Source organism: Leptinotarsa decemlineata, unplaced genomic scaffold, assembly GCF_025532065.1.
Source record: "Leptinotarsa decemlineata unplaced genomic scaffold, Ldec_3_MD MMD2_tig00026340_RagTag_RagTag, whole genome shotgun sequence".
Lineage (NCBI taxonomy): Eukaryota > Metazoa > Arthropoda > Insecta > Coleoptera > Chrysomelidae > Leptinotarsa > Leptinotarsa decemlineata.
In genome coordinates, this window is record NW_027412694.1 from 5,176,220 (window position 1) to 5,197,997 (window position 21,778).

Consider the following 21,778-nt stretch of genomic DNA (forward strand, 5'->3'; position numbering starts at 1 on the left):
AGCAAGCGAAGTTTCAACTTCGGAACGTCCCCTGTAGATATCGCGAATAGGAACTGCCCTCGTATAACTGTCATGCGGCCGGCGGCTTCCGGACATCGTTTGTCGGCGATATGATTTATGGAAATCGCAAAAAATGCAATCCTGAGCCGTACCGACAAACGAATTCCTTGGAGTGAACCAACTTATAGTATTCGGTAAACTTTGGTGCGGTTCGGAAAGATATTACCATTTTCATACAAATAATCACACTGATAACGAAAAAAATCTATTCATATTATTTTTGACGTGACAGCAGGAAAACAAACAAGTTACTAGCCTACTTGATACTTTCATTTTCAAAGAGTTCGCGAATCAATGAGAAAACGAATGGATGCATTGAATAATTCAAGCTAAAATATTTTGACTTATGACAAGCATACTTTTTTCACGTGAAAATAATAGAGGAATCGATTTTTCCTCTAGAAAATTTGATACTATGATACATACATGCACGACAAATTTGTGGCTCCACAAAAGAGACCAAGACCTTTAGGTAGTGCCACCTAAAATCAAGTGCCAAACTGAAACCAAATTTGAATTTCTCACATCGAAAAGTCCAAATACCAATTTTTGTTCAAATATTGACATTATTTTAAAATTCTTTCACGAAAAATAGAAATGAATTGTATGTATCTCAAAATGGACGCCTTGTGGACCCATGCTTATATTAACTTTTGGTTAGACTTACTGAAAAGCGAGAACGGCTAGACCGATTTAGCTAATTCTGGTTTTGAACGATTAATTGAAGTCCAAGCAAGGTTTGAAAGGTGGGAAAACGAATAATATGCAATCAAAACAAAATATTCAGCATTATTAGTGACATTTAGCCGGACGGCCTAATTATAACTTGTGCCAATTGATCATATTACTTATGTAGCCACTCTGATTCTTTTGTTTGGTAGATCATTTACTCTTTCATTTTCTTTCGTTTAGGTTTATTATCAAGACACACATTTTTTGTATAGCTTGATATATCATTCTTGAGTAAAATCGCATCATGATTATAACTTATTTGACAACAAACAAATGAGTTATTTTAGTTGTGACTCTGTGAAAGTACTTACCACTTTTTATAGTATGATTAGTGAAACAGTTTAATAGTTAGTGCGCGAAAACTTTTTGAATTTACAATTCCAAAGAAAAGACGAACTGAAAATTATCCCAACAAAATCCGAAAATTTATTATTGTGTTGACAAATTTGTAAGGATTGGGTAAATGGCAAATGGCAATCAATAAATTGATGGATGTACCCGTTACTACGTGGTAGTAAATCATTATGAAAAATAACAATTTAAACTTTCTCCACTTTTATTTGTAACTAACGTTACTGCAGTTTCATTCTATAAGGACATTTTCAAACTTATACATTAAACTGAAAATTATTGATTACAATAATATCAATATTTAATTATAATATCAATAGGTTTGTTGGGGGTTAAAATGGACACCAATATGTCTTGGCACAATGATTTCGTTGAAATCGCAAAGGCTGCTTCTCAAAACTTTGGAACACTGTTCCGAACCAGAAAATTGTACACACCTCAGCAACTTTTGATGCTTTATAAAGCTCAGATCAGACCTTTGGAATATTGTTCTCATGTATAGAGCTCCGCCCCTAAGCATACGCTGAAGCTTCTGGATTCCATCCAGGGAAGAGCCATCCGCATAACTGAAGACATCACTTGCAACCTTGATAGTCTGGAAATTCGAAGGAAGGTTATAAATATTTTTACATATCAGAAATACGCGACGGACTGCGGCTGTTCATCTTTTTGAGGTTCAACTCAGTAAACTTCCTCTTGTTTTCAAATGGTTTTATTCTCCAGTGATTCAAATCCATTATGAATCACTACTTTTGCACAGGCAACCCTCTTAGAATGCCTTTAGGATTTTCGTGTAGTGCTTGTGTTTTTTCCTTAAAAAATATTTGATCAAACAAAACTCAGTCGGTGAAGTTATTGTTCAGAATAATTAAAATGATCCACTAGAGACCTTGCCGGAAGAGAACTGAAGCAACGACAATATTTCATAATAACAATGAATTTCACAAGAATTTTCTGATTTCTACTGCTAACATTGGGTTTCAAGACTTTTGTGCCAATATTTCTCTAGTTTGTAGTTGCCCCTGTAACACAGAGAAGCTATAATAGGAAGAAATTTGGCTGGAAAGGAAATGACTCGGCCCAATTATTGACTGTTCAATTTTCCAAAAAGCCACACAAGTGGTGATAATGTGAGTCAGAAAAATGTTTTTTGGCTGCCTTCAATTTAGAAGTTGAGCTGAAAAAGTATCAGTTGTTTTAGAGTTATATCACTATTGAAACTGATGTATTTATGTATGTTAGTGTGTATAATGTTTTTTGTTATTGAAGAGTTCAGAGTTTTCATTAACTATGCGGTTTATTCCTACTCAGTGGTATCCTCTGCCGAAGAACCAGTGACAGGCTATATTGAAGGTATATCTGGCTTGCAAGGAGCTACCGTATCATATGCCTTGGGTATCAACAGGGTTAACTATTACGAAAATGGAACTTTGGATATTGTACCAGTTGACTATGTAGTGAGCATCGTCGTTGCTGCTGGGTGGTATACCGGTTTACAAAAGTGAGTAGGATTGTTTAATGATACTTTATATGAGAAATGTTTTTTTTAGTCATCATATGTAATTTTTTTGGTTTCATTGAAATTGAACGATATTGATTTGTTATGCAGGTTCATTGCTATCAAATGTTGAGAAGGCTTTCCACAGAAGTAATTGAAACGCATAGTTTCAATAAAACTGATTTATACTACATATACTATCAACAAATGAAATTTCAACTATGATAATAATGATGATAAAGAATAAACAGTGAAATATATTTCTTGAGAGAAGGTGTTAGAAATGTCTACTAGCTACTTTTACATTCAGGTGACACCTTTTCTGAACGTTTTTTTGCCGAATTGATTAGTTCAATAGAAGTGAGAGAAGCAAAACTTTGCATCACTGCTGCTTCCAATTCGAATCTAGAATTGGTCGGAAAATAAGATCTTTCAACTTTCCCTAGAGTTAAAAGTCCAAAGGCAGCCAAAAATTTATGACAATTGCAGTGTTGTGAGGCGAAGCCCTGTTTCATTGAAAATAACTGAACTCCATTAGTGGCAATTCATCAGCCTTGAAATTTCTAAATACCTCTGAGATGTCTGAGTTGATAAACTCTTCTAGTCCTGTATGGCTTGTTTGTATGTTTTTTCCAAATCCTCCTAACGTTAGTTCTTGGTAGGCCTGTTTGCTATTTTCAAGTTTTGCGTTGACCTTGACCTTTTGGAATTATTTTCAACGGATCCTAAAGCGACTATTTATTCCAACTTCTTATCCCTATTCGATTCATATAATTTCGGCCTTTTATTTTCAAATTGACCATCATCAATTAGGTTGTGTCGCAATCTTGTGAAAATGTTTCTAAAGGGTTGTCTTCTCTCTGGATACCTCTCGTGATACAAATTGCTTCCTGCTTCTGCATTTTTCTTGGTTTTTATAAGACAGACTATCATATCCCATTTTTTATAATTCTCATACTTCATTGCGAATGTGTTTCAAAACTGAACAAAAACCACTAATTGAAGAGCGTCTTTACTGCCTGAATCAAAATTTGACAGCCACCAGTAAAGCATTCTGTTTCATCGCCGCATCGTCCAAAGCCTACTTGATCAAAGTGTGCGTTTCAAAGTCTACATGAAAAAAACCTGAAAGCTCTATATTTCAAAGATTACTCTAGCAAAACATCAAGTGTGCTACATTTTTGGAAAAGTTATTTTAAGCTCTATTGAAATATACAAGGTGTCTCGTTGGAAAAATTAGTTTTCCATCAATAACTATTGATATCTCATCTGAAAAAGTTTTTTACATCCTTGATTTCTGCGTAATGAAGTGCTTCGTGAATGTTTTCATAGAAACAAAAAATTTTTGGCAGAAAAAAAGTTACAGCAACTTCACGATGATAAATATCGATATGCGGTTTCCTCTATTGAGTTTGTCATAAAATTTGACTCTCAGACATAGGAGTTTTCCTTTAAAGGTGTCCAATTTGGCCCACTCTGTACTGTATCAATCCCATGGTAAACTTATACAACGGTGATTATTCTATTGGAATGATAGTTGAATCTAGCGAAATCCAAGTCTCCAATATTTTCATTACTCAAAGAGTGAAAACTTTCACTATGTCATGACTGACGTTTCGTCTACCACTGCGGTAAACATTATCGAAGGCAATGTGGCAACTACCGCCTTTCTAGACTTTACTGTGAACAGACGTGAAAATGGGACGAAGTAGAAGAGAACCCAAGTAAGATTGCCAATGTTCAAAATATAACAGACCGTATTGGGAAAATTCTGAAAAAACCCAACATGAAATCAATATTCAGGCCAATAAAAACTATCAGAGAGAGTCCAAGGTCAGACGAGGACCTCAGAGTGCCTTTAGTAACACCGGATTGTTCCTAATCCCTTACAGCTGCGGGTCAGTCTACATTGAAACTATGAAAAGAAGTATAGATCTGGTTCTTTGAACAAAAGAAAATAATCACTTCGACAAATAAGCTGTCGCTGAACATACACTCTAAGGAGACACAATATGTTTTTCGAAGAAACACAGTTACTTGACAAAACTAACAATTGCTATCCAAGGGTATAAAGGGAGGTATATGAAAGTTCAATAGAAAAGAAGACGCAATCACCATACATGAAATATGGCTACCTGCCCTTATTTGCATACTAATAAGGTCATGTATTCCAACCAATAGAAACGAAGCCAGGCGTATCAGTGATGGAATGAAACCGGTGACAAATTGCAATAATGTAGCATCTGCTGTGAGAAAAACCCGTCCGTTGCTTCATCGACGTTGAAAATGTCTACCGCATACTACATGACGAAACGTCGGACCACGTCCAGCAAATCCGGAAAATTGCTGTGTTATTTTTCAGCTCTTGACACGAATTATAGAAAATTTGTAACTCTTGCCAAAAAAAAACACTCATTGAGAAGAATAGAGAAACGATCCAATGAATAATGACATAGGTGTTCCCCAAGGATCAATTATGGGGAAAATCCTTTTTATTCTATATATCAATGAATTGCCATCTGTTTTGCAAAAGTCACTCACTTGTTGGTATGCTGATGATTCTTCTCTCCTATGTAAATCAAATTAATTGCATGAATTGCAACAAAATATAAATTCTGATCTTGATAGCTTGCAAAATTGGTTCATTGAAAATTCATTCTTTTTGAATGCCTACGAAATGAAAGCAGTAGCTTTCCATACTACCCAAAATATTAACTTAGTAGACATTAGTATTGGAAAATCCGGTGTTGAGATAGAAAGAGTTAACATTATATAATTTTAGAACTTTTTCCAGACAGCAATCTCATTTTCCATCAGCACTGCGATAATCTCATTAAAATACTCAATACCAAGTGCTTTCTAATAGAAAACCTGAAAAGAATCTTACACAACTCTGGTCTACTTTTATATTATCACGGGCAGATACAATAAAAAATTAACTATGGAATATTATTGGAGTTTTATCCCAACACCTCGATACGTGTTTTGATTACCATAGTATCATAGTAGAGAAAGAATAATCTTCCCCTTGAAGTGTCTTGTCGAGGTCTTAATAAAATGACGGTTTGGTGTTGGAATGAAACTGCAGTAATTTTCATTACTTCACCATAGGTTCCGAACAGTGCATCACAGGTATGTAACTATGGGATTATTGTTTGGGGAAATTCTCCATCTGCACACAATTTTTTTGTAACGCATCACTTACATCATCGTGTAGAACATTATTAAAAAATCGAAAATTTTGCCTCTATATAGTCTCTTCATTCTGAAAGTTTTGTTGTATATTCATAAAAATAAAGAAATCAGAAATTATTTTCTCATACCCAAATCACGTTTATCTCTACGTCTGAAGATTTTGGGGCTGAGATTATATAACACACTTCCAGAATTTTTTAAAATTATTACCAAGGAACAAGTATTCAAACATAGAATAAAATAACTTTTTGAAATTAGCTCCCAGAAAATCTATGAATTTTTATCTTACCTACATTGGTAAAAAAAAAATTGTATTATTTTTCATCATTGCTGCTTTGTTCACTTACTTGATTGTTTTAATACCTATTGTTATTTGTGACTGTGTCTGTTATATATCTGTATTTGATATGTACTGACTTATCCAATTGCTTTCTTGAGCTCATTTTAATGGATCAATAAACAAACAAAAAAAACGCATCTTGAATAAGATCTATTCAATTTCCTCAATTTATTAGGTAGATTAATTGAAAACTTATTACAGTATAAGAATGGGAAAAGGAGAATCTTCCACAACTGAACCTCCTATTTATCATTGCATCAGTTCTCAGGAGAAACCCGTAACTACTGGTAAGTTATTCATATCAAAAATCCGATCAAAGGAGATTCATTTTAGTACAGTTCAGATACCTCATTGAAAAAAAATTCAACTGACAAGGGCTAATAACAAAATTTAGGTTGGGTTATGAGTGATAGAAAAATCCTGAATAGCACGGTAACTGCAGTTGCTAAGAGGCCCACTAGCAACTTCAAAATCGATTTTTGCAACATCAGAGGACTCAATTCAAATACAAAATCAGTCCTCATATTCTTGTACTTACAGACACCAAACCCAGTGCTTCAACAAACCCCGTCAATTTTCGATATCCCGGCTATGATTTCCACTCCCGATTCAGATGTAACTTTGGAATATATCTTTTTATCAGAAGCGATCCTGCCAACGAGAGGAAATGCTGGAACCCCAAAACTTTGATTTTATGTGGTTCAAAATAATATCACAGAATATCACCAAATTCATATACTGCGTTTATCGACCATCCGACCATATATGATATATATGGTACTATTCTCTTCACTTGCAAATACCACTGAATTTCTGCAAATCAATCCCAGTGCCGAAATTTCCATATTCGGTGACTTCAATGTCCACAATATCGAATGGCTCAAATATTCAAACATCAACGGCGAACCAGGTAGCAAAGATTTTGCAATAAGTAGCGGAATTACTCAGATTATAAATGAGCCAACCAAGATTCCTGACCGAGCTAGTCTTTTGGATATTGGGTTTGCCAATCCCAACAGGTCTAGATCCTTCTGGTCTGCAGCTTAAGCGGTTGATCAGAACTTTACAAAATCCACAACTCCAACACTAATACAAGCAGATGGTTCAATTGCAATAGCAGCCATAGAAAAAGCAAATCTACTAGCTGAACAATTTGCGCAATGAACGCAAATGTGGCATGAGAATTCGCTGGCCAAACTTCGATGCTATAGCTTGTCGGATCATTTTTGTGGAATCCAGGACTGCGGCTACAGAGGCACATCTCCACCGGCAGCAGGAGGTTGCATATCTTAATGGGAATCTAGAAGTGATTTCGAATTGGAGTGAAAGTAATCATGTTCAATTCGAAGCCACAAAAATCCAGGCATCGGTTTTCTCCAAGAAGATAAATATCTCTGAACCAGATATAATAATGTCAGGTCAGACAATTCTGCTTTCAGCTTCAATAATTTTGTTGGGAGTTGAAATGTACTCCAATATGTCTTGGCACAATCATGTCGTTGGAATTGAAAAGGCTGCTTCTCAAAAACTTGGAACACTGTTCTGAACCAGAAAACTGTACACACCTCACTAACTTTTGATGCTTTATAAAGCTCAGATCAGACCTTCTTTGGAGTTTTGTTCTCAATTATTTGGCACTGCTCCCAAACATATCCTGATGTTGCTAGATTCCATCTAGAAAAGAGCCATCCGCCTGATTGAAGACGCGAACATCACGTGCGACCTTGATAGCCTGGAAAATCGAAGAAAGGTTGTAAATTTATCACTCTTTTTTAGATGCTTCCACGTGAGGTGTTCAAGTGACTGGGCACATTTGATTTCACCAAAAGTGGTAAATATCAGAAATACGTGATGGACTGTGACTGCTCATCGTTCTGAGGTTCAACTCGGTTTATATATATATATATATATATATATATATATATATATATATATATATATAACGTTGGTGAAATTAAAGATAATATCACATAGACGGACCAATGGGAAGCTTCTTGAAGCTTCTTCAGGGCCTATAATTTGATGAGTTGTGAATATTTTCGCCATTGAATAACATTACAAATCATACTTACAGTAAAAATGAGTGAAATATAATCAATTGAACATATAAATTGACGAAAGAGGTATACATGTATAGGATTTTTTGTGGGTTTGACAAATGTCACACCTTCACAAAAATGTCATGATTGTTTCATAATTTTTGACTCCAAAGAAAGAGTTATTGATTTATACAATTTTCATTATTATTATATTCTTGATGTAGTTCCAGTAAGTTACTGTATATACTGCTGAGATTATCAATGTCAGTTTTCCTATTCATACAATCAGAAGACTTATTAATTTCAACCGTTTCAAGAGAAACGCGTTTGGAAATATTTTTTCTGTATGTAAAACTTTGATATTGAAGTAATTTGGTTTATGTCCTGTTACTATATATTATATCACTTTTATGTGAAGTTATTCTATCATTAAGAATTCTAGATATTGTTCCAATATAATTCCAGTTACAATTGTTACAAGGAATGTTATAAATCACATTTGAATTTTTTGTATCCGTTTTATCTTTCAATTTAGTATTCGAATTCTTTATAGTTTTAATTTTTTTGACATATTTTGATATTTTGTTCATTATGAAAAAGTTTTATGATATTTGAAGATAAATTCCCAAGGTTAGGTATAGATTTATAAGAAATATTGATAGGTGAACTATCATTACATACATTTCTGTTGATTACATCGGAATTTGTATTGCTGCCAGTATTGAACATTATTTTATTAAGCAGTTTTCTGGGATGAGAATTTTCGATTAATATGTCTCTAAGAAGTCTGAGATTATTTTGCTTGAGGGAAGGATGTACTAATTTTTCTATTCTTTTTTTCAAACAGAGTATTAAATTAATTCTAACAGATTTTTTATGAAAGAAATAGTAATTGATATATCTTCCTGAATTAGTAGGTTTGACATACCAATCTGTAATCATATAATTATCAGTTTTACGGATAACTCTTGTATCAAGAAAAGGAAGGGTCTGATTATTTTCTATTTCGATAGTGAATTCTAGCTTTTTATCATATGTATTGACAACATCAAGAATTTCATTAGGTTTGTCATAAGGTATTGCACAGATGACATCGTCAGCATATTTCTTTAAAAAAGGAATTTCAAAACTCAATTTAGGAAGTATGTTTTCAAAAAGATGTCCATTACGTATTGAGCTATAATAGGAGAAATAGTAGCTCCCATTGGTGTACCAAGAATTTGTTTATAGTATTTACCTTCGAAAGAGAAATGACTTGAGTTGAAGATGAAACCGATTATTTCAATAATTCTTTTGGTTTATTGAACATTTTTTATTTATATCATTCCATCTTTTGATGATACTTTTCTCCACTACATTCACAGGTATATTGCTAAAAAGTGAAATCACATCAAGGCTGATCAGAATATAACCTGGATGTAGTGATTTTTCATTTATAAAATTGGAAAAATCGAAAGAATCCCTAATATAGAATTCATTTTCATAATTATAAGCATCAGTGGAAATTTGAGTGACCATTTGAGCAATTTTACTATTTGGAGCATCAATGGAGGAAACAATGGGTCTCAGTTTTACCACAACTCATCAAATTATAGGCTCTGAAGAAGCTTCCCATTGATCCGTGTATGTGATATTATCTTTAATATATATATATATATATATATATATATATATATATATATATATTAAATATATATATATATATATATATATATATATATATATATATATATATATATATATATATATATATGATGAGCTGTTTTCTCGGGTTTCGCTCCGTGTTCTGTGTATTTTCTCCCCATAAGGATTATTTTCACAACGTTTCGGCAAAGTCTCATTTGCCATCTTCTGGTGATGTCTGGTTTTTTCAACTAGACTAGTTGTAGTTGAAAAAAACCAGACATCACCAGAAGATGGCAAATGAGACTTTGCCGAAACGTTGTGAAAATAATCCTTATGGGGAGAAAATACACAGAACACGGAGCGAAACCCGAGAAAACAGCTCATCATACTTTATCCGTGAGAATCTTCGAGTTAACATATATATATATATATATATATATATATATATATATATATATATATATATATATATATATATATATATATATATATATATGATGTGTTGTTTTTCTAGGTGTTCATCCGTTGTGTACTATTCGATAGTCGACGTTTCGCCATCATCTCAGATGGCATTATCAAGACGAGTTACTGCTTCGCTTCGAGAGGTGTAGAGTAGAGTTATACCTCTCGAAGCGAAGCAGTAACTCGTCTTGATAATGCCATCTGAGATGATGGCGAAACGTCGACTATCGAATGGTACACAACGGATGAACACCCGGAAAATCAACACATCATATTCTACCATCCGTGTACCTACATTGTATATATATATATATATATATATATAAATATATATATATATATATATATATATATATATATATATATATATATATATATATATATATATATATGAAGGACCACCGATAGACGTATATATACGACCCCCGATAGACGGGTTTCGGAACACTAGCATCATTTCAGAAAGAGTCATTTCTGAATACTCCGAACAAACAAAATCAATTCCAACTAGTCATAAGCTCTATCTGCAGTTGGTTCAGTAGGATGTACCATATTGTAAGATGTTCCTGCAGCCCGGAAATTACTCCGTGGTAGTAGTTAGAATGATGAACGTATTCCAAAGAGGTGCATATGATATGCTCAAATACAGGTGAAACACATCACCCTCACCTCTCATTTATGAAAATCTCGTGTCATAGTGTTTGTGGTTGCACTCCTCCGATGAGACTCGAACGATTTTCACGAAATTTTTCGTGCTACTATATTTGGTAGGCATGAGAATAGTTCGAGAAGTTTATTTCTTACCGCAAGGTGATTAGTATTTTTTTTATGTATAGGTCGGAACAACTTTTGTCAAGTCAGCTTGTCCCCTTATAAAAAGCACGCCAAATTAAAACAGGTATAGTTCCTCTGAAAGGCGTCAAGTAATAGAATGTCTACATGTCACATTCGATATTATACACGTATAGAATGTTTTCTGAGAATTCAGTTTTCCGGCAACTTCTGAGTGAACTTTTCAGTTTGCTTTCATTATACTTCAGCTGATTTTTTAATTTACCTTCATTTATTGCGTAAGGCTCAAAAACACCAAGAAATATTGACTCCTTCACAAAAAACGTTTTTCCAAGAATATTTGTAAATTTGTTGAATGACGTTTCTCACTTCGTTATGTGGGTATATTTGTCATCAAGTACACATTGAAACTCGAAAGAGTTGAGCTGACAAGTCACGGGAAATTAAATAAGTACATCGATAGCAAAAATATGTACCGAAGAGAGACAAAAACAATATGGCAACAGAAATCATTTTATTGGTTCAACTTTAGAGATATACAGAATTGGCTACTATCTAGACATTGTGAAATTATTTACTCAAATCCCAGACGAGTACCTACTTGCTAGTCTCAATTCAGGACTGAAAAGTCAATTCGGCATACCTGCGATTGGAATTTTTTAGAGGTGAAATCATTTAATCCTTGACGAGTACTTTCTGGTTTCATTATGGTCAAAATGGTATATCTCTGTAAATATTTTATATCATAGTCACCACGTTATAGAAATCATGTGGTAACAAATAGTTGTGTTCTTTCTGAAATAATTTATTACATACTAGCTGGGACACCTGGCTTCGCTCAAGGAGTTGATACGAGATTGTGTCATTGTGTGGTAGTTGGAATGAAAAGATATACTTTAAATCATAAAGGAAAGCTGGATTAAGTACATTTTGAATTTCTTTTCACATCCTATTTTGAATTATTCAGTCACTGTATCACCTTGATTTACCACCTTTCACTGTTTGTTTCTATTCTATTACTGTACTCTACTGACTCTCGAATTCACGACGGATCTTGCATTATGTACCCCACAATCTCTCAGAACATTCCAGAATGTTCTGGGCATGCTCCTTGGTAGAACTGCGGCGAGAAATCGTTGTTCTGGCCTCATAAATATTGTAATAGATGAATCAGAACTTACCTTGAAAGGAGTTTCAAAAAACTTGGGCCTATATCTCGACAACAGTCTTCGTTTCAAAAAACACATTTCGCAAATTCTGAAATGGGGTTATGCAAATTTGAAAATAGTATATTCCAACAGAGCATTTCTGAATAAAAAAGTAAAATTATACTCTGCGATGTCTTAGTTCTTTCACATGCCAACTACGCAGACGTGGTGTATGTTCGTTAATTTTGAAGAGTGAGAGTTTCAGAATCCAAAAGCTCCAGAATGCATCTGTTCGGGGATGTGAGTTGGTTAAATATGGATTCCAGACGGATATTTCATTCAGCAAAAATTTTTAAAAAACTCCTTAAAACAAAAAACCCTCCCATCTTTTCGAAAAAATATCCTTCAGAACGGACGTACACCATCTTAACTTGAGATTCAGGACACATTCAACAATACCACAGAATAAAACTTTCCTATTTCGCGGATCTTTCACTTACCATATTGCCTACTCATATAATCGGATACCCATTGAATATAAACCTCTGCCATTAAGAAGCTTCAAACGAAAGATAAAAAAATATTATCTTACAATAAATGGATCCAACTAATAATCCAAATAAATAAATATTTGTATTTCAATTTCGCTGTATATACTGTTGCACTGTTCTTAATAGCATACTGTTTTTCTCTCTCTTTTTCTTTTTTTTTACGGTTGGATCGAAAAGCAATCTCTGCGATGGTTTATCATACGCATATATTGTTTCCTGTCATTTAATTGGTTGTAATTGTATGGAACCATCAATAAAAGCCATTATTATTATTTATTTTCCACCGTAGTGTGCGCTGGTCAGGCCCTAACCCCCGAAGCCCCGATATATTTGGGAGGGCGCGCCAGCATTTCAACCAATGACCACTCCCCACACCGTAGGGTAAGTGACCATTGGGTCCAAGAATCATGTGCCCTGAACAAGCGCAGTGAGCCAAGAATGACAGCCTTCTGCATCTGTGCGCCTAAGATTTCTGCCTTAGTGCGGCAAGTCGGTATGATTTTAAGATTCGAGAGTAGAGAGGACATCATTCCACCAAGGACTATAATAACCAGAACAACCATCTTGACAGAGTGATCTGGATAGAGTCTGTGGAGTTCGAAGAGAAAATCTCGACATTTTATCCGTTTTTCCTCCTCTTTCCTGACGATATTCGTCTCACCAGGAGCTGAAAACTCCACGACAAATATCAAGAAGGACTACATCAAGCTTGTTAGCTTGTATGAGCCTGAGGGTGGGGAACGAATAGTTTCAATAAATTCGGCACTTCTCGTTCCCCACAACGGATTCAATATCCCCCGGAGCGTAGAACAATACCGGTGTCTCGTCAATACCGTAAGAGTGCCGTAGATGGTAATATAGCGCTCTTAGGGATGCAGTATGTCGATGGATATAGGCCGAGACCGCATATGCTGGACATGCTGATAGCAACTGCATTAGGGTCTCGGGCGCCTCGCGGAAGGCCCTGCACCTTGTGTCAGGAACCTCTATTATTGTTATTATCATTATTATTATTATTATCATCATCATTATATTATATGGTTGGGGTATATGATTATACTTATGTCGAATATTTCTCAAAACTTCAGAATGTTCCAGATATGCCTTCATACTCTCGAATATCGAAGACCAGTCTACAAATTCCTAGGGCGGAAACGTTCCAGTCTTCATATCTTCAGAATATCTTCATATCTTCAGATAAAAACTAGAACCTTATCATGGATTGGGGCAGAGGGCTACCACACCATATAATTCCCTCAACTTTTTTCTGAGATTTACTGCTTCGCATATAATACACTTACTAATTATCATATGTATTCATTACAGATGAATGGATGGGGGTCACCGAAACAGAGTGCAAAGAGGTTCCGAGTGTGAAAATGTGTCAGTTGCCAATGTCATTTCAAACTGCTTGTTACCAAAACTACATGCTATTAACTTTTCTGCTTCACACTTGTATGGCATTCTTATGTGATATTTGTCTGAAGTTTGTTGGAAAAAAACCAGTGTAAGTATCATTCAGCAATTCCTATTTGATGAAATCGGTCGATATTTGATAAAACCAATGTATTTGGGTAATACTTTATTCTGAGATTTTTCACTCAACACTTCACAAAACAGTGACACCTAATTAAAAAATTATAATTAATCCTAATTATAAAATTTTCAAATTAAGACATTTTTTGAAAGTCCACCTATCGTAATACTGCAATATTCATAAAAAAGTTAGTGAACTCAAATCGGAAACTGAGGGATTGAACATGCTCTGATAGGATTCTGTCTTCAACACCTTGGTATATCGTAGTCGTGTTATGGGTTTAAATGTCCCTAATACCAGGTGCAGGGCCTACTATGAGATGTCTAAGACCCCAATGTACTCACTGTTGGCATGTCCAGGGTATGCAGTCTCAGTCTATATCCACCGACATAACGCAGTCCTAAAACTGCTTCCGTACTCCTACGATATTGACGAGACACTGGTGTTGCCTTATACTTGCCCTTCAGATTCTACTCTACTATTCAGATGTACTCGGGATGAACTGTACAAACTCGATCTGAAAACCCGAAAAATTATGCTACTTCATAGAACATTGCATTCTAAGTCGTACGTTACACGTTACACATTCACTGACAACTGGGAAGCCGTGGACTTTTGAGTTTGGAGCATCTACCGATAATTTTGGCTGGAGCCAGTGAAGTCATCAGCAGTTCGGATCCTCCCTTCTGCGTGGTCCGTGACAATGAAAAATCATGAGGTCGGAGCATTTCTCTTCAAGGCAGCTGCCCGAGCGACAAATAAAAGAACTAGAATTTTTTTCCTGTAGTATACATACAACGAGAGAAAAATATCAAACCTAACATTGTGTTGTGTTGTGTTGTAAATCATGCCCGAAAGAAAATAACGCCGGCCGCCGCTGGTAGCCACAAACCAGGCGTGATGTGGCTAAAAGCGCGCCAATCGAGAAACAACGAGAAAAATGTTACCGACTTCGATAGAACTTTCGACAACATTCGATTACGATATTTAAAGGCTAGCCATGACACCATATCTGTTCTGTTCTGTTTAAAATCTGTTTTTCCGTTAATCAGCTGCTACCCCCATACGAACGACAACTCTCAGAAGTTGAGAAACTTGTGTGAGCTGAGGAATAACGAGGTTTTAACTTTTAACGTGTGATTCGTAACTATAGAAGTAAACATGATTAAATTCACTCCCGTCGGCCTCTTTGATGTTTGGGGTCGAGATTTCATTTTTTGCTGGCATGTGGCGGGGCAGAAGGTACCTTTCTGTAAAGTAAGGTTAAACAATTTGGGTCAAAAAGTTACGCTAATCTATTCTAAAGGTTTTTCAGAATGTTCAGTTTGTTGAGTTTTTATATCCAGTATTGATGTGGATGAATTGGTAAAAAAATACGCAACAGTAGGCTCCAAAAAAGGTTATTTGAATATACATTTGATACTTTAGTTTTGCAGAGATTTCAGTGGAAGTAATATTTTTCCTACAGATACATACTAGCCAAATAAAAAAATCCTGTTCGACAACTATTTTCATTTGTGGATTTCCAGTGGAAGTCCGATTGTTCCGTCATTTTATATCATTACTTTTGAGGCATATACTATTCGTAAAGTTTGATTTCAGCAGATTAATTTCATAAAAAAAATCTGCATATATTTGGTCTATAACAATTTATTTTATGATTTTCGTTATATGTTTATTCCTTCAATCTCACATAATGAATACAGAAAAATACACAATTTTACAATCTTTCGTCAATTGGAAATCGAAAAAAGTTAATGAAGACATCACCCTGCAAATTACAGCAACGCACAGCTCGACACATTTTGAAACTAGACTCGATTTTTCACAAATATTTTTTTTGTTTTATTATGTTCTTATTCTTTCGGTTCGTCCTTCCATTACATTTTTCGTTGCTTCAGTCATTTTAGCAACATTTTCTATCTTTTTTTAACAGATATCATCGCTGTCACCGCTATTGCAAATTTATTTTACTTAATACTATGTACTTATTAATAAACGAATGGATTAATGAATTAGTGGTTCTTTTTTTTAAAATTTGACAACTTTGAATCACAATGATCACACTAAATAAATATTATACTTCAATCGTACTCAAATATTACACTGTACCGTTCACTTCGCTTTTGCAAAACTGCAATTCGCCGATGTTACTTATACAGTAGCAAATATGGATGGATATATAACTTTCTTTATCTTAGAATTTCTAGAAATTTCCGTGTTGCACCGTGCTCTATAACATCACGCACACTGAGTTGTTGAACTTGTCAGTGGCGGTCCGTTCACTGGGATTTAACAATATCTTGTTCTTACAAAACAAATAAGTGTGAGTTACTCATAGATCTTCAAATGATGAACCAAATAAACATTAGGAAAAAATGAAGAACGGATGAACTGATCATTCCGAACAGTTGAAACTGGCTGACGATACAGAGAGATTAGAATCTGTTGTGAGCGGGGATGTAGCAATCATAAACAAAGGATGCCGTGCCACAAAAAGAAATTCGAGAGTGTCTTAGTACATTATTTCGTTAGGCGATTGCTATATTTCAACAAATTCATCTGAAATGCACCGCTTCTAGTTGTTCCTACCAAAAAATTACGAATTCAATGAAAGAGTTTTTCTCAAATTCTGCTGCAGAATTTCACGAATTATTCGGATACAAAAGCAGGGATTACTTTTCAGATGTAGGTTGTGAAAATTATTTCGATATCAACTGTGGAACTATTGGTATGAACTGCGTAGATACTTTCTGACCCTATTAAGAATCGAACGTTGGAAGATGATATCTCAATGATATTCAGCGTGCACATAAAAACTCATATGTAAAACCCAGTATAGTTTTGAAACAACTATTACAATTGATGATGCGAAAAATAATAGAAAGAGTATGTTTGGAGTCAATAGTGAGAATATATCGGAAATATTAGTGGACAATTAAATGAATCGCTTGTAATTTTTTAGAAACTGATCGCAAACATGTTTCGACCTGGCCGACTGTGATTTTGAGAACCAAAATAATGATTGTTACAGAAGGTTTTATTCTGATGTTTCACATATGAATATGGCACTGCGCTTCATTCAAATAAATTGACCGAAAACTGGGATTGGAATTCATGAACTGTTCAAAATTCGCGGGCTACGTACACTCGATTAGCATTTTTATATGTTGGTACAATCGTATCCAACATATGTTCACATTTTGAACTGTGTAGCATGTTTAGTTTGTTGGTGGGAGGCATAAAAGTTAGTGTGTTTTGCGTGTTAGAAATTTTTTTACAAGTGGAACAAGCTTTTCACGTACGGTCAAGAAGATGTGAATGACGAGCTCGCCCTTGACCCCCAGCACTTCAACAACCGATAAAAATGTTGAGAAAATCTTTAGGGAGAATAATCGAATCACTAATATAGAAATTTTAAAAGCTACACTTCACGATTTGATCTCCACAAACTTTATTTGAAAAATATATCACAACATGTTTAGCTAGCACAGTAGCTTTGTTAAGTGATTTGAATACTTCAAATTTATCATCGAAGGTTCATTTCACAGACACTGAAAATGTGTTGATAGAAAAAGGTTTCAAATATAACATTGGAAATGAAAATAGCACCAACAACTTTGAAATTTTGGGGATCGAATCAAAAGTGGCAGTAGGAGAGGCATTGAATAGCATTGATAACAAACACCAGGCGTCACATATCAGAAATTAAAGTTTTTGAAAGAAGGTAGTTTTACGAATGAATTGAAACTTGAGAAATCAATACGCAGTAAAATTAACGAAAATGATGTTGACTAGAGCAGATAAAGGCAACATTAGTTGCTATTGACCGAATCGACTATGTCAACAAAACCCCTGATTTCTTGAATTCAGGAAATTTTGAAATACTGAAACGCGATCCAACTAATTCTTTCTAAAGACAAGTTAAAGATTTTTTGAAAATTTCAAACATACTTTTTACTGAAAGGGAAACGTTCAAATTGATATTGATGAACTCCGAAATGCCTGAATTATATTCACTCATAAAACTGCTCAAACAGAGTTATCCAATTAGACCAGTGGTTTTCTTTGTCACTTCACCATCAGTGAAATTATCAGAAAAGCTAATCAATATCATCTTGAACCATTGTAACTTCCAACCAAAATTCAGTCTACGGAATTCATATGACTTAATCAATACAATAGAGAACATACCTCTACCAGACAACGAAAAATTACTATCCTCTGATGTGCACAATCTATTTCTCAGCATATCTCCTGATGATACTATTACTTTAGTGAACCCAGTCATAAAACGAGAAATAAGTGATCTTCTGTCGTTATGACTGAAACAAAATTATTTTCAATATTTATTTTTCTCCAATTATAGGAAATCCATTAATCCCTTTACTTGCAGAAATTTTCATTATTAATCTAGACAAGTCAATCTTTAAACATCCTTTGATTAAGAATTTCTTGTATTGGCATAGATATGTGGATGACGTTTTGGTATGTATTACAGGTACTAAGAGGCAATTAGATACTTTTCATAGGAATATTAACAAAATTCATAAAAACATTGAATTCACCTTATTTTTTGAACACATAGCGTATTACTTTGAACGGCCATCAACTCTCGAAATTTTATTGCGAATCCATTTTAATCGGTATTGAATATGGTGTTGTCCGATTTTGACTACTTCGATTTGAAAAGATTATTTATGCATTCTATTAATTTTACTATTTTTCAACAATTTGTAATACCAAATATCGGAGGTTCAGGTTCGAAAGGTATTTGTAAAGAAACTATTCTAAAATTCAAGGTCAGGTACATAAAATAAAAGTGTAACTGATCGCTGTCTGTATATGGAAGATATTAGAGAAAAACTATCATTACGGAGAATCTATTGATGTCATTGAACCTGAAACAATGTATTGTGGTAAACTTCAGTCAACATCAACATTTCACTTTATTCGTAAATGAAGTTATGTCAATTCAAAGAAGCACGATAAATATTTCAAAAATATTCTCCAAAGTTTTTTTTTCTAACTTTGGTTGAGTACATTCATTTATAGTTTTTATCCCTATAAATTCTAGAAAAACCCAAAAACTAAAGTCCACACAAACGATGTCGAAGGCAACAGCTAGCTTGCTGATATTTTTCATTACTGAAGTTCAAACCTCTAACATTCAACAACACGTTTCACTTAACTTCCAAAGAAAATTAATTGAACCCTTAGATTATTGAGCAATTCCTCAACATCAATTCTTTTCTCTGATTTTCAGAATCATGGATATTTACAAAAAACTTCACAAAGATCAAGAAAATTTCAGACCGTACCTCTTACGCCAATGGTACTTTTCAAACGACAACACTCAGAAGCTTTTGAAGAGAATGTCGTTCAAAGACAGGGAATTATTCAATTTCGATATTTTGACTCTGAACTGGCAGGCTTACTTCGTTAATTATGTCAGAGGGGTACGAGTTTATCTTCTCAAAGATCCATTGTCGACTGTTACTGAAGGAAAGAAGAAACAGGAAAAGAAATTCATGGTGCAAGTGATTACAGCTTCTTTTATATGTGTGGCTTTGTATATTATCGGTAAAATTTTGTTGTATAAAGTTATTTTCAAACTATTCAGGAAATATTGATATTTGGCACTTTCGAAATAACTACTGTGCGTAATGATCAGTAAAAATATTGTTGATACACTTCAATTTACTTTCAATAAAAATATGGAATAATTTTTGTTTTTTTCCATAAATACAATTTTGAATGCATTTCATTAGTTCGGACTTCCATTGTCTAATATTATACAGGCTGATTCACGGTGGATGGCACATTAGACGTTTCTGGTGAACCAGACAACGGATCACTTTGAAAATTTAATGGAGGGCATATTCGGACATTCTCTAGCCAACTAAAATATTTTCGACAATGCGGTGTTGCCGCTTCTCTTAGAAAGCAGTAGCAACTATGATTTTTCAAATGGAACACTCTGTATATAATATTATTTTTGGAATTTCCAACAATTGCCCGATAACTTTTTTTGATATTTCCCTATACCTATCTGTTACCGTTTTCGAAATAAAAATTAATTTCAATTTTTTTCTTCGAAAATCATGACTTCTAAAAATGCCGATATATTTCAGTTAAGAAGTACTATGATATCGAAATTTGGTTTGGAGTTAGGTGATACTTGGACACTTCCCACACGTCAGCCTAATCTCCGTTACTTCAATACAGGGTGGTAAAAAAATACAGTTTTTTCGTTTGCTCAAAAAAGTTGCTGAAATTTGATTATTTTAAATGGAACACCCTGTATATTATTGAAAATTCGGAAAGCTGCTGAAATTTGCTTCCTTTCTATGTATATCATACCTATACCTAACTAGTCAAGTTTCGGACTTATGAACATTTATTTGTGAAAATGTCCCTTCAGAATGGTATTTCCATTCGGTATTTGGTAAGCAGGCCATGATTACTATTTGACAGTAGCGTTGTCACATTCTCCTAATAATATCGACATTTTCGTCACTTCAGAAGTTGCAAATACCTTCAAAACGATGGAACAAAACTATTCAAACGAAGTTCTTATGAATTTGTTTATTATTTTTGGACAGTGTGACAAAATTATCAGCAAAACATGTAGAAAGTTCAATGAAATGTATCCGAATCTACCGCCAATGAACCTCAAGAAATTTATACGAATTCAGAACAATTTCAATATGTTTGGATAAACTTTAAAAAAGCACCAAGAAACTTGAAATTGGAAATATTGATATGAATAATTATAAAAAAGTAAAACAATCATGTGGAATATTTCAAAATATGTTCGAATCGCTGGCCGTTCCCTTCCAAGCACTTTAAAATGCGGGTGTTGACTGCTTTCGTGGTGGCAGATCTGATTTCATTGGGATCCAAATCTTCAAATGTTTGGGCAATCCTTTCTAACAATTCATCTCTCGAACGCACGGGTATTTTGTAAACTTTTTCTTTAAACATTCCCCACAAATAAAAATCTAATGGATTAAGATCGGGTGATCTCGCTGGCCAATTCCATGGTCCCAAGCGCCTCATCCACCGATCGTCAAATAGTCTATCCAGTTCTGCGCTCACTTCTCTTGTGCAATGTGTAGGAGCTCCGTCTAGTTGGTACCAACAGTTTCGATAATCTTCGAGTGGCAGATTATCCACGAACCTGTCTACAGTATTCTCCAAAATATTCAGGTAGCTTCTGGATGTTAATGACTCCTCGTATATCACGTACCTCAATTTGTTGTCCATCAACATGCAGAAGATATTAAAACTAAATTTTTCTTGAAATCGGGCTTCTTTTGTGACGTGAGGATTTTCACTGGACCAATAATGAGGATTTTTTCTATTGAAAATCCCTTCTCTCGAAAATTTCGATTCATCAGTCCAAATAATTTTATTTAAAAAAAGTGGATCTTCTTGAATGCGT

The 21,778-nt window shown here is 34.4% G+C and overlaps 1 protein-coding gene across 1 annotated transcript in view; it reads left to right on the top strand.

Moving 5' to 3' along the window:
- LOC111509944 (fatty acyl-CoA reductase wat) overlaps positions 1 to 20,059 on the top strand; it is a 50,782-nt gene extending 30,723 nt beyond the window's left edge. Inside the window, exons 5-8 of the mRNA XM_074183568.1 lie at positions 2,455 to 2,644; positions 6,378 to 6,463; positions 14,121 to 14,301; positions 19,598 to 20,059. Of these exons, the coding sequence (XP_074039669.1) occupies positions 2,455 to 2,644; positions 6,378 to 6,463; positions 14,121 to 14,301; positions 19,598 to 19,964 (824 nt within the window). The 3' untranslated portion in view covers positions 19,965 to 20,059. The remainder of the gene's footprint in view (positions 1 to 2,454; positions 2,645 to 6,377; positions 6,464 to 14,120; positions 14,302 to 19,597) is intronic.
- Positions 20,060 to 21,778: the final 1,719 nt, after the last annotated feature.